Genomic DNA, 14,769 nt, shown 5'->3' with positions numbered 1-14,769 from the left:
CGCTTTTCTTAATAAATTTTTATTTCATAAATTTAAAAATACCCTATTTACATTTAACTCAGTAGCATTTTATTTGGGCTTTCTGCATTCTATATTAATAAAAAATTGCTGTAAGTTTTTATTTGGGGGCTGTCTTCCTCAGGTTTGATGTCATGCTTATTAAGTTCATTTACTAAATTCATTTAGTAAATGGATTTGAGCTCTCCTGTTTTTCTTTAACTCTAGTGTAGTTTACATAGGAATTAGCTGTTCCATAAGAGTTAACTAGAACTCACTCGTAAAACCATATGAGCTTAGCCCCTTTTTTTGGTTATAGGTCTTTTGACAGACTTTTGGTTCCTTTTACAGCAGTTGACCTTTTAATTGTTCTATATGTTCTTGGCAATTGACTCTAATCATTATCGACATTCGGTATTTAAATCACAAGATATATATATAGCACAGAATCTAACATATGATTCCTTTTGTCTTCCTATGTTCCCTAAATCAGATGTAATATAGTTTTAATTTTCTTCCTTTTTAATGCTTAGTTTATTATAAATTGAGGGAAAGAGTTTTGTTTTTTGGGTTTTTTTCTTCTATCCTGTCACATTACCCAAAAAAACTTTGTTGGGTTTATTTTATATTAGCTTTTTGGCTGTGAGAAGAAGTTTTTCAACTCTGTGCATGTTTAAGTACTTCTGTATATGGATTTCCTAATGCATTATGATCAGAACAATTTTCAAAATGTTATGTATATTTGCTAGTAGTAAAACCATGTGATGAAAATGTTCGCTTTGTTACTGATAAAAAGATAAGTTGGGAAGTGAAACTTACATCTAGCTGGGTAAGTGGATTTGCTAAGAATGAACTTTTGAATTAGGAAGGGTTACCAACCCAGTCAGTCACAGTTCCTATTTCAACCACAGGCCCTCCCACATGGGAGTCTGCCCCTGTACACAGAATATTAAAGAGTTAATAGGCAGGCAGATCTGGAAAAACAAATGAGAAAAGACATTTACCTAAGTCCTTTTCCCAAGTTGTGACTTTATTTATTAAGATTAGTTTTCACTGTTAGCAGAAAGTCCCCAAATCATAGTGGCTTAAAGACAGAAGTTTCTGTCATGTAAAAACAAAATCCAGGGAAAGTCAGTACAAGGCTACTGTGATGAGCAAAAAATAAAAGCCAGAAGGAAAAAAAGGAATAATATTCTCAAAGTACTAGTTGCCTGTATGTATATGTACAGGGATGGGAGTGGGAGGGTCACATCATAATTATAATCATGGGATTAGTATAACTTTTTTCATTTACTTTCAAAGACATTAAATTTCTTTTTTGTACATTTTTTTTTTTGTCTGTACCTATTAAAGTGCCCTTAGGATTTTAATGAAGCAGTAACACTTCTATATTATGAAACTTTTTTTCCTTACTGGTTATTTCATTGCTTCATAACAATTGTTCCCAGTTGACATAACTTTATTAGTTTGTTTTTTACTTTATAAGTGCCTATTATTATTACCCCTCTGTATATTCAGTAGTTATAAAAATATTTTTATTAAGATGTAAAGCATGCTGAAAAGAACACAGTTCGTGAGTTTACAGCCTGTGAATTATCACAGAGTGCACATATTCATGTAACTATCAACCAGGCCAAGAAATAGAACATTACATTATTCCAGAAATTACCTTTGTTTCTTCTTTCTATGATCTACACTTTCCCCCTATCCAAAAGTAGATGTTATCTGAACTTCTAACAATGTGAGTAAGTTTTCTTGTTGAACTTTATATACCTAGAATCTTTTACTATAGGTCCTTTTGTGTCTGGCTGCTTTTACTAAAGAACATGTTTGGAGCTTCATATATATTATTGGATATAGTTAGAATTTGTTCATTCTCTTATGGTATTCCGTTGTGTGACTACACTATTTTTTTTTTTCCATTCTATTGATGGGCATATTCAAAAGGTATTACCTGCTTGTATCAAGGTACTGTACTAAATCCAATGAATATAGCTGGGGAAATGATGGACTGAGTTCCTGCCTTAATGAAGCTTATTTTCTAGGGGCAAGCAAACACTAATTAGAGTCATAATTAGTATGTTAAAGGAGCAGTTTGTGGAAAGAGACCTTATAATGGAAAAACAGAGCTGTTTTCTAGAGGGCTTCTTAGAGAAAGTGATGTTTAAACTAATAAAATATACATATACCAAAACATAGAATGTAAACATTTCTCTCTCACTTTTTAATTTTCACTCCACAGTTAGCTTCTATTGATTATTTCTTGAGACTGATACTCAGTACTCATCCATACATTATAATTTAAATAAAAATAGAAGTTTGCTCTTTCTATCTTTTCTTTTTCTAGTTTTTTTTTCATGTAATGTGGTGGATGATTATTCATGTCATGATTTGTAGATTTATTGTTTTTCATAGGTACATTTTATTTCCTGTTGAGCTTACCAAAATTTATTTAAACATTTTTTTAGAGCAAGGCATTCCAGTTTTTTCCTTGTTATGACAAACATGGATGGATCTAGTGATGGATCTGGCCACCATAAAGGCTGATGGGATTAGTATCTCAGAATTCTTACAGCTTATTCATGGCCTAGGTTAGAAAGTTCTGTCCCAGGCGAGCTGTTATTGGCAAAGGCTCTATGTTCAGATGCCTGGGTTTAAATTCTAGCTGTATCACTTAATAATTGTGTGATCTTAGGCAATTTACTGACATTATCCCAGCCATTTTTTTTTAATTTATAAATGAGAAGTTATCTTGAGAATTAAATGAGATAATCCATGTAGACATCATTGGACAGTGTCTGTCACATAAAGTGTCAGTGTCACATAAAGAACACTCACAAATTGTAACTTTTATTAAATTCATCATTACCATTTTTGTTGCTGGGCATTTAGGTCATTTCCAGTATTTTTGTGAACATTCTTGTACATATATCATTTGAAAACTCATGTGAACATAACGTAGTAGAATTTCCATTGTACTGTCATTGATGCTTAGCTGACAAAATGATATAAAAAGGGTAATCCCATTATTTTATGTATTTTTGATCTTTAGTTAGGCTAAGTATCTTTCTGTAAATTTTTTGGCAGTTGGTATTTCTTATGTTAACTGCCTGTCCATTTTTTGCACACTTTTTTTGTTTCTTTTTTTTAAGTTAAATGAGCATCTGATCTGATTCATCTATAATTTGAAAATTGTATTTTGTGGTTTGTCGTTTATCTTTAAATTTGTTTTTGGTGTCTTAACTGTACATAATGTTTTTAATCTTATAAAATATAGCAATATTTCCTTAATGGATTTGAGACTATATAATCACTTCTAAAATTCTGCAAATCTTTGTTACTTTAATGATTTCTATTGTTTGATTCCCAGATATATTTCAGTTTTCCCCAAATAGAGAAATAGCCAAAAAGTCCAAACGTATCATGACTAATAACACTTTGACTAATGCATTCTTTGCACACTGACTTAAAATACTGTATCGTATATTAAATCCCATTTATAAATGGGTCTCTTTGGGTCTCTCTGTTCCATTGATCATTTTTGTGTTTTTGAACATTACACTTATTTATATTATATTATGTAATATATTTTGATATTTTGTAGTAGAAACACCTTGATTTATTTTCTTTTATAAATGGAAAGTTTGGCAAGTTTCATTTTTTCTTTTTTGATAATTTTTAACCAACTGCAACTTGTCTCCTTAAATCCTTTCAGAATTTGATTATACTTGCATTATATTAAGTTACAGTGAGGTGGATAATTATATTTTTCAGTATTTTGAGTCTTCTCAGAAAGGAACATGATATGCGTCTTCAGTTTTTAGTCCTCTCTTATGTCCTTAAGGAAAGTTTTATAATTTTACTTCATAATGGTCTTATACCTTCTTTTATAATCTAATCTTAGGTATATAAAAATTATTTCTGTGAATTGAGTTGTTTATCCTCACTTTTAATACCAAATTATTGGTAGGGTAGGTTGTGGAAAAACTAGTTACTTTTATGTATTTATATTGTATTCAATTACTTTAATGAACCCTTTATATTTTCTAATAATTTTTTGGTTGATTCTCTTGATTATTTCAGTAAACTGCCTCCCAATAACTATCTCATTATTGGGATAATTTCCATTATACTTATTTCTTATTTCTGGTTTTATTATGTTGACCAGCCTTTTCAGAATATAAATAACAAAATAATGGTAGTAAACTCCTTTGTTTAGTTCCTGAGTGTAATGTGAATGTTTCTAGTGTTTTATTATTAAATAGAATGTGTAGTATTGTTTTTTTACAGATCCTCTCATAAATTTAAAAGCACTTTCTTAAATTTACAGTTTTCTTTTAAACTGGTTGGTATTGGAATTTAGATAATTTTTTAATGCATCTATTAGAGATGCTGAACAGATTTCTCCTTAATCCTTGCAAAGTAAGGATCTTAACATTTGTCTTTTTTTTAATCATTGTAAATACTGTCTGTTCCTATATATTCTTTATGTACACAAGGTAGTTTATCAAAAATAGATGTGGGTCTTGGCATCTATGTTCACTGACAAAATTGATCTATGCTTCCTTTTTTAAAAAATATTTGTCAATTTTTGATATTCAGATTATACTAGTTTTATATAATCATTAAGGAGGCTTTCCCCCTTTTTCGGGTTCAGAGCAGTTCAGATATAGGAATCATCTGGTCTTTGAAGATCTGACATGACAGCACAGCTCTAAAACAGAATGGGCCTAATTCCTTTATTGGACATAGATCTTAGGCAACCTTTTCAATTGTCTATATTTTTTCTGCAGCTCTTCAGTTTTTCTGCCTCTTAAAGTAATTCTGATAACTTATAGTTTCCTAGATGATCATCTATTTAATAAAGATGTTATGGTTTATTGGCATAAAGTTATGTATTATTATTTTATAAATTTTAAAACTTTCCTGTATTTTTGGTATTATCACCTTCCTTATTTCTGGTGGTGTTTTCTCCATTTTTTTGGTCTTCCATTCAGCTTTTTGGAAAGAAAAAGCCTTTGGTGGTCTTTATCTAATTGCCACATTATTTTATTTCTTCTACTTTATTTTGGTTTATTTTCTTTTTCTAGCTTCTTGAAGTAAATGTTATTCTGTATTGCTTAAGCTGGAATTTTCCTTTACCAATCTGGCTGTGTCCTTTAGGTTTAGAGATCTCATATTCCCAATATTAAGATAATTTTGATTCCTTTGTTCCAAGAATAATTTAGAACAGTATTTTAAAATTCCTAAGTGTTTAGTTTGGGAATTATCTTTATTTTTAATTCCTATTTATATTACATTGTGCTCAAAGAATATAACCTATATGATTCTGACCCTCTGGAATTTGAAATAGTTTTTCTTCATCTCGTAGTACACTATCAGTTTTTAAAATAAACAATTTTAAAAATAAAATGATATACCTAGCTTTCTGAATTTTACTCCAACTGATTTTCCCTTAGATCTTACTGCCTCCAGAGTATACTGTATGTTTGTATTTTTGACATTTTCTAATGTAGACATATACTTACATCAAAATAGTCTATAAGAAGTTATAAATTCAGAATATGTTTTATCATATGATTTAGGAAAGTAGAAAAAAGTCTAAGTAGAAATCGTTTGGAAGAAGATTTCAAAAGAGAGAGACTTTAACTAGTCTCATTGAATGAGTCATGTGTGGCTAGATGGGGAACGATCAAGGACATCATGCATGTAGAGAACTTAAGGAGCAAAGACGTGTGCATTTGTGGGGAGTCGAACCTGATCTGGGTAGAAGAGTAACAGGAAATAAGACTGAATAGGTTAACACTGAGCCTGATTAGTAGGACCATGTTAAATGTTAATAGTAGATTGTGTACAGCTCTCCTAAATATACCAGTGTGGAACACCTTGTTGAAAATCTGAAGGAATATGTATGGTTGCAGTATATTGCAGAAGTCAGAAAACTCGAGAAGGAAGTTCATCAACAAAAATAAATAGTTGATAAATTAACTTGTGCTGATAAAATGTGGTATTTTGTGTTTGAAAAATTGCTCCTAGATATTTAGAAGTACCTTTCTACCTCTACTGGTTTAATAAAACACCTATAGATTATGACTTTGGCATTTACTCATTAAAATTGGGAGAATCTTAAATAGAGCAAAATCAAGAGATAATCTTAGAGTTAAAGATGATGTATATTCTAGCTCTCTAATAGAAATCTATTTACTGTTTATAAAAAAATCACAGCCTGTGATTTGAAGGCAGGTGGGAGAATGGATAATCATTTAGTGTTGTAATTCCTTATGTCTAAACCTATAATATTATTTAAGAGACAAATTTATTTTATTCTGGTCATACTAATTTCGGCCAAAAGCATGATATCTGAAATATTTAAATATCCAAAAACCTTCTAATAGCCTATGGCAATCATTGTCTAAGAGCCATAATAAGGAAGAACAGTTATTTATTGTTTTTCTTTTATACTTATTCTCAAATTCCATATAGTTCAGTTATTAAATGACCATGTGCCTTTTTTCAAATTGGAAAAATTTTTAATTGCAAATTGGGAAGATTAAAGAGTTTATAAGCAAAACATGCTGTAAAGTGAGCCATGATAGTCTTACATGACTAAATATAGTTAATTTTCATGGCTGTTTTTAACCACAGCGGTAACACTTTAGAATGACATGTATATTGAAAATAAAATTGGAATAATTTATTTTAGCTATAGAGTAATTATTTTACTCTATTTATAATGCTAAACTATATATCAGTAGAAAGGATTATTAGCTCCCCTAAGAATATATAACTAGAATATTTTATTTACTGTTTTTCAGTTACGTTGTCTCACTTCTATAAAATACAGCCCCATAGGTGGTAGTTTCTGGATGGCCAAGAATTGCTTAGGAAAGGCATGCATTTAAAAGAAAAGAGAAAAACCCTTTCCAGTAGAATGGACTTTTTGTAAAATATATTTTGCATGTAGCCCCAAATGTTTTATGGTTAGCAGAGTTAAAATTTAGATGTGTCTAATATAAGTGAATATTTTTTAAGTGTTATCTTTAACTATATGGGCTTCTTATTTATAGTAGTATTTGATAAATAACTGTACACATATTTCTTTATGAGCAGATATTTTTCAAATCATTTGCTTATGTGTGGGAACTTGCATTAGTATTTATTGTTTCCCATTATAATATGAATTCTAAGGTGTTTATAAAGAAAAAGTAAGCTCAAGTATCAAGGTAGTAATAGTGATATTATGCATTAATAATCATTACACTGATAAAATTCAAATATTTTTGAAACAATGAAAAATTTATGGTAAATAAAAAACTTGCTTTTTCATCCCTTATTTGTCAGGTCTACAGTTGAAGTTAATTGTGGTGATGTTATGCATTTAAGAGCCAGCCATTTTCTTTCAGATATGGGTATTCTAGGGAACTGCAGTTCAGCTCTAGAAGTTGAAACATTAGAGGGGTACATCAAACTGAGCGTAAGTTAGGTGATACACCTAGTATCTCTGTCTTATGCCTCTGAATAGACTTTGACCAGGCTCTGATAAGTTTTACGAAGTTACTCACATGGTAAGCTTAGATGTATTTAAACTATGGAACATGGGACAATATTCTTAGATGTACTACTACCTTATTGTAATATTTTAAAAGGAAAACATATTTCACTGTAAGGATAATTAAGTTATAATATTGAAAGATTTTAATTATTTTAATTAACCAAGATTGACATTGTCTTATATTTTCTAGGCAATTAAGTTGGAATATTCAAGGTTGGTTAAATTGGCCCAAGAAGATACCCCACCAGAAACAGACTATCGTTTACATCATGTAGTAGTCTACTTTATCCAGAATCAGGCTCCAAAGAAAATCATTGAGAAAACATTGCTAGAACAATTTGGAGATAGAAATTTGAGTTTTGATGAAAGGTAATTTGAAAATGTTAAATATCTTATTCGTATGCTCAAATTGTCCTTGTCTTTTTTATAGCTCCCAGTGCAATTTTTGAGTGTTTATTTTACACATACACAGACATATTTTAATAAATACAGTACAAAATTTGACTTCACTTAATTTGAACAATTGCTTTGTAATTTACTCGGGGTTTATAATCATGACCTTTAAAAGTTTGAAGTAGAAATAATTTAGATCACTTTAGTACATTTTAATTGTGAACTAAGGTACTGAGCTAGGCAATGTAAAGATACACAGAAGAGTATAATATAATTATCACTGCCATTTTGGGACTTAATATTTGAATTTCTCAACCTCTCTACTATGGATATTTGGGGCCAAATAATTTTTTGTTTTTGAGGGGGCTATCCTGTAATATGTAGGATATTTAGTAATGTTCCTGGCCTCTACCCACTAAATGCCAGTACCCTCCAACTGGTGACAACCCATACTGTCTCCAAATACTGCCAAATATCCCCTGAGGGAGCAAAATCACCCTTGTTTGAGAACCACTGGAGAAAAGTAATTAATCATATGTACAAATAAAGTAATTAAACATCTCCTGACATAAAGAGAAGGCTTAGAATGGTTAAATTAATTTTGGTTTACCAAAAAATGTTTTCTCTTAGAAACTCCTATAAAATTATTTACTAATGTTAAAAATTTAAATTTAATCTAGTTAGAATGAATACTATTTAAAAAAATTTAAGCCTCAGGTAAAGATCCAAAGTACTGAAAAGTTATTTTAGAATACAGAAACATTTATACTATCTTGGAGTTCATTGTAAACACATTTTAATTCTGAAGTAAATGATTATCCTTTCATGAATGTCTCAAAAATATGTGAGTAGAGAAGAGCGTGAGGGAAAACAAAGCATCTAGGTTTAATTTCTGCCTCACCATGTGTCTGCTGTGAAATTTAGGATTAAGTGAAATAATACAGGTAAATGGTTTTGAGCATTATCGTAGACAGTAAATGCTCAGTGAGTATTGGCTATTAATATTTTTATTAGTAGTAAGGTTGGCATCACTTATTTTGTTACATATGACTGTGAAGAGCTCAGAAGCTATAATCCTCATTATCTGGACGGTCAGTGTACTATGTTCCAATGAGCATGTGCTATTGAATTTGAGGAAGATACTTACAGAGTACTCACATTGATTTTTCAGTCTTTTGCAGTTATTTGCCCTGGCAACTAAAAATAGTTTGTTTTAAGAAATCTAATTTCTCTTGTGCTTGAAATCCAGAGTAAAATGTGTGTGATAACTAAATATATTTTGGGGAGATTCCTTTAGTAATGGTTCTGATCATAAAATCTATTGAAATGTTTCCATTCCTACCTGAAATGATAGGCACATTTTTGGATTCCTTTTTACTATTTATGAATAATACCATTTGGGGGAAAATAAGATTTCATGTCTCTGGAGTTTACTTAATAATACATTATAAATTTTTAATTTTTTTTACATATTCAATCTTTATTAATAGAATATAATTTAAAAGCCATATGTGTCAATAAATATAACATGGTAAATTTGAATTAGAATTATTGCTTCTGTCTTCTTTATATACTTTGTAAACTGTCTGGTATTGTCCAAAAAACACATTTTTCACTTAAGTTATTTGAAAGTTGTTTCCTCAAAAAAATATTGCTCAGTGATAATGGATTTCATTTTCATATGTGTTGGGTAGTCTAGTTTTGTGTAACACATGTTTTTCAGTTTTTATGGAGTTTGCTTTTGATTTAGAAATACATTTCTTTTATTTGAAGGTGTCACAACATAATGAAAGTTGCTCAAGCCAAAATTGAAATGATAAAGCCTGAAGAAGTAAACTTGGAGGAGTATGAGGTAATGTGCCTTTTGAGAGGTTGAACTGTAGATTGAGGAATTGTTTAATTCAGTAATCTTTCAGCACAGCTAAGCACGTGAGAAAATTTGACATAGAGTGGTGAAGTAACTTGCCTAAAGTTCTCATAGCTTCACGTCACAACTTTGTTAACAGAACCTATGTTCTTAAATACTGTACTACAGTGAAGCCATGCTATATTTTTTCTTTGCTTCATCAGATATTTTGGGGGGAAGTTAGAAATTCGTTTTAATCATTGTATGCCATATATATTTGTCATTATTGGACAGTGTTGTGTGAGAGATCTCGAGCACACACATGAGCACTCGTATCATTCCTGTGGTACTTTTTGTGGAAAATATTCTCTTTGTGTTAACTTTGGCTTTAAAACTAATATTTTTTTAAGTTACCAGTTCAAACACCTAGTATTTTTTCAGGCTTTTAAATTTAACTTTATACATTGTCTTTTCAAAAACTTATAAATTTGGTAAATTTTAACTTGCTTTCATGAGTGCCTTTGATTAATGACTGCTCTCATTTACAAACTTAATTACTTTATATTCCCTTAAACAATTAGTGTAATTCACTACATTAACAGATAAAAGGAAGGATACAGAAAACAGTCATTTTTTTAAATAATATAATCATATTTCTCCACTTATTTTTTGTTTTGTGTTGTATTATTTTTAACATTTTTATTGGAGTATAATTGCTTTACAATGTTGTGTTTCTGCTGTGTAACAAAGTGAATCAGCTATATGTATACATATATCTCCATATCTCCTCCCACTTGTGTCTCCCTCCCACCCTCCCTATCCCACCCCACTAGGTGGACACAAAGCACCGAGCTGATTTCCCTGTGCTATGCAGCTGCTTCCCACTAGCTATCTATTTTACATTTGGTAGTGTATATATGTCCATGCCACTCTCTCCCTTCGTCCCAGCTTACCCTTCCACTTCCCCACGTCCTCAAGTCCATTCTCTACATCTGTGTCTTTATTCCTGTCCTGCCCCTAGGTTCTTCAGAACCTTTTTTTTTTTTTTTTAGATTCCATATATATGTGTTAAAATACAATATTTGTTTTTCTCTTTCTGACTTACTTCACTCTGTATGACAGATTCTAGTTCCATCCACCTCACTACGAATAACTCAGTTTCATTTCTTTTTATGACTGAGTAATATTCCATTGTAGATATGTGCCACATCTTCTTTATCCATTCATCTGTCGATGGACACTTAGGTTGCTTCCATGTCCTGGCTATTGTAAATAGAGCTGCAATGACCATTGTGGTACATGACTCTTTTTGAATTATGGTTTTCTCACGGTATATGCCCAGTAGTGGGATTGCTGGGTCATATGATAGTTATATTTTTAGTTTTCTAAGGAACCTCCATACTGTTCTTCATAGTGGCTGTATCAATTTACATTCCCACCGACAGTGCAAGAGGGTTCCCTTTTCTCCACACCCTCTCCAGCACTTATTGTTTGTAGATTTTTTTTTTTTTGTGGTACGCGGTCCCCTCACTGTTGTGGCCTCTCCCGTTGTGGAGCACGGGCTCCGGACACGCAGGCTCAGTGGCCATGGCTCACGGGCCCAGCCTCTCCGTGGCATGTGGGATCCTCCCGGACCGGGGCACGAACCCGTGTCCCCTGCATCAGCAGGCGGACTCTCAACCACTGCACCACCAGGGAAGCCCCTGTTTGTAGATTTTTTGATGATGGCCATTCTGACTGGTGTGAGGTGATACCTCATTGTTGTTTTGATTTGCATTTCTCTAACAATTAGTGATGTTGAGCATCCTTTCATGTGTTTCTTGGCAATCTGTATATCTTCTTTGGAGAAACAAGGTAGCTACTTTTATCTACTAAAGAGTGTCTTGAAAAACAAAAACAAATATTATAAAGAAATCTGAACATTGAAAGCTTTCCTTTGTGATCAAGAAAAAGACAGGCATGTATGCCATTACCACTTCTATTCAGCATTATACTGGAAATTCAGGGACAGTAAGGCAACAAAAAATAAAGCAAAAAGTAAGAGATTGCAAAAGAAGAAACAAAGTTATCATTATTTGCAGATTTTATACCTAGAAAATACAAAATCTACAGATAAATTTATTGGAGATAAAGATAATAAGAGAGCTCTGTAACATACAAGTCTTATTTCTAATATCAGTTCTATTCCTTTATACCAGTAACAAATAATCATATAGAAATTCTTAAGAATAGCAGCATTTTAGTAGTACCCAAACTGTGGAGTACCTAGAAGCAAATTTAGCAAAAATTGTGCATGACTTTAGGAGACATTATAAAGAAGACCTAAACAAATGGATATATGTATCGTATCGTGTTTAGGAAACTTGGTATTGTAAAGATGTCAGTTTTCCCCAAAATGGTTTATTGTTACTGTGCTGTTTCTGTCAGACTTCTAACAAGTTGTTTTATGGAGCTTTAATAAGCTGGTTCAAAAATTTTATGGAAATGCAAAGATCTCACTCTAGTCCTGACATTCTTGAAGAAGAACAAGGTAGGAAGGCTTTTTACTTGAAATCAATACAAATTATCTTAACCTTTATGCTTTATAATAATATTAGCATAAGAAGAGGTAAATTCGAGCAATAAAGCAGAATAGAAAATCTAAGAACACAGCCACAAATAAATGGACACACAATACATGCCAGAGATGGCAGGCAAATTGGTTGCTAACTCTACCCTTGTCTCCAAGATTCAAGTAACATGGGACTTGATTTTTTTTATTGTGATTTGATGCTACAGTCTCTCTACAAGCATGCTTCATCAGATTGGCTTCAGCATATTTTTATTATGAAAACTTCTCATATTTTTTCTAACTGCAGAGCCACTAAGTCTTATATGTGTTTACATGACATGTTTTTGGATTCTGTATATCCCACATATCTTTGTCTTGCCCTAAGTCACACATCAGCAAACCTTGCCCACAGACCAAATCCAGCTCACCACCTGCTTTTTTTAAATAAAGTTTTATTGGAACACAAGCCATTTGTTTAGGTATTGCATATCAGCACTTTCACACTACAACTGCAGGGATGAGTAACTACAACAGAGACTGCATGGCCTGCAAAGCCTGAAACGTTTAATGTCTAACCCTTTAAAGAAAAAGTTTACCTACTTAACAACTTCTAAGGTGATTCTAATGACAAGCGAGTGGTAATTTGAACACTTCCCCCAGAAAAGTTAACTTTATGCTTGCAAGACAATTTTACCTTTATTTGTTATTGAGGTCTACTAATAGTGTGGAAAGTATGCCTTCTAAAACTAAAAATTAAAATGATTCATATTCAAGTAGAATGTAGCTGGTCAATAACTGGCCTGTATGTTTCTTATTTTCATTTACTTATAATAATATGTATATAAAAGCTTTCACACTTCTATCATCACTATCTCCTTTAGGTTAGTCCTATATTGAATTTTAGTTACGATTTTCCTTGAATCAATTTTTATTAAGTAAGTTAAGAAAAAAATCTTGATTTTTTTTAAATCATTTTCTAGAGTTATAAGTTGTGAGTTCTGAATCATTTACTCACATTACATGCCCAGTAATTGTGAGTTGTTTTGGAGGAGAGGCTGTTGAAATGTGAAATGCATCTATCTTTTTCACCATAGCTCAGCTGAAAAGAGTATTCAGCAACCATATTTAAAATTTAACACAAATTTGGGAAAATTAAAATGTTAAATAAATTTATTATGATGTAACTTTTTTTTTTCTTTCAGTTCCTTAAAACTGTGCTTCAAATAACAGTCTTCAAGCTTTGCTTCCTGTTAGAGGAGTTAGCTTCATTTACCTTCTACCTTCAATGTGATGTAGATCTATAATAATATTTTTTTAATTTAAGTGTATTTGCTTTACATTATATTAGTTTCAGGTGTACAGCATAGGTTCAGTATGTTTACAGATTATACTCCATTAAAAGTTATTACAAGATAATAGCTATAATTCCCTGTGCTAGACAATATATCCTTGCTGCTTATCTATTTTATACATAGTATTTTGTATCTTGTAATCCTGTACCCCTATCGCACTCCTCCTTTCCCTCTCCCCATGGGTAACAGTATGGAGGTTCCTCAAAAAAATGAAAATAGAACCATCAATATAATCCAGCAATTCACTCCTCGATATATGTCTGGAAAAAATGAAAACACTAATTTGAAAAGATACACGCACCCCAAATATTCTATAATGATATCTTAATAATAAAATTTTAACTGAAGAATTTTTGAGAGAGAGAGATGACCTACCTGAGTGATTGTCTTGCCTTTGTATTTCTGTTTTCTTCTAGTGAGTCGTTGTTTAATTTCTCATCAATGTCTAATAATTTTTACATTTATTATTATACCAATAAATCGTTTTGTATGTAAGATAGTAAAGTCTTGATTTAGGTCTAGTTTATCTTTAATTATGAACTCTTTGCTTCTGTTAATTCAAGCAGTTATCAAAACAATGTATTTATAAGCAGTTTTCATTGTAGTTTTAATATCTATATACTTTTACTATTTTCTTTCACCTACAGGAATGGCATCAGGATTATAGAAAATTCAGGGAAACAACCATGTATCTCATAATTGGGCTAGAAAATTTTCAAAGAGAAAGGTAAGGCAAGATGGACACACATGAAAAGGAGAGCTTAATTTTTGTATTCTATTCAGATGTGACCTCATCTATAGAAAAGGTTTTGTTCACAGTGTATATTTTCAATAAATGTTTTATTTTAGAACAGTCTTAGATTTACAGAGAAATTGCAAAATTAATACAAAGAGTTCCCATATACTCCACATACAATATATTTTCCATTTTAAGCTAAATCGTTAAAGCTGGCATTATTGTCATTGTTTTTATCAGCTCTCAAACACTAAAATTGAAACTTAGAATAGAATAGGATTAGATTGAAGCCAAGAAGTTTTCTGGGGACCAAAGAAGCTGGTAGCCCAGCAAATGGAATTC

General features: G+C 31.4%; 1 protein-coding gene across 2 annotated transcripts in view; it reads left to right on the top strand.

Annotated features, from left to right (window-relative positions):
- The window catches only part of USP25 (ubiquitin specific peptidase 25), a 143,550-nt gene that overhangs the window by 116,788 nt on the left and 11,993 nt on the right, over nt 1-14,769 (top strand). For both annotated transcript variants that reach the window (XM_081234059.1, XM_081234060.1), the window contains 3 exons: nt 7,740-7,918; nt 9,716-9,794; nt 14,339-14,418. In XM_081234059.1, coding sequence (XP_081090185.1) covers nt 7,740-7,918; nt 9,716-9,794; nt 14,339-14,418 — 338 coding nt within the window. The remainder of the gene's footprint in view (nt 1-7,739; nt 7,919-9,715; nt 9,795-14,338; nt 14,419-14,769) is intronic.

This window comes from Mesoplodon bidens, assembly GCF_964165515.1.
Source record: "Mesoplodon bidens genome assembly, chromosome: 5".
Classification (NCBI taxonomy): domain Eukaryota; kingdom Metazoa; phylum Chordata; class Mammalia; order Artiodactyla; family Ziphiidae; genus Mesoplodon; species Mesoplodon bidens.
Note: the sequence above shows the minus strand (reverse complement) of the source record. Positions and strands in the feature narration are given on the sequence as shown.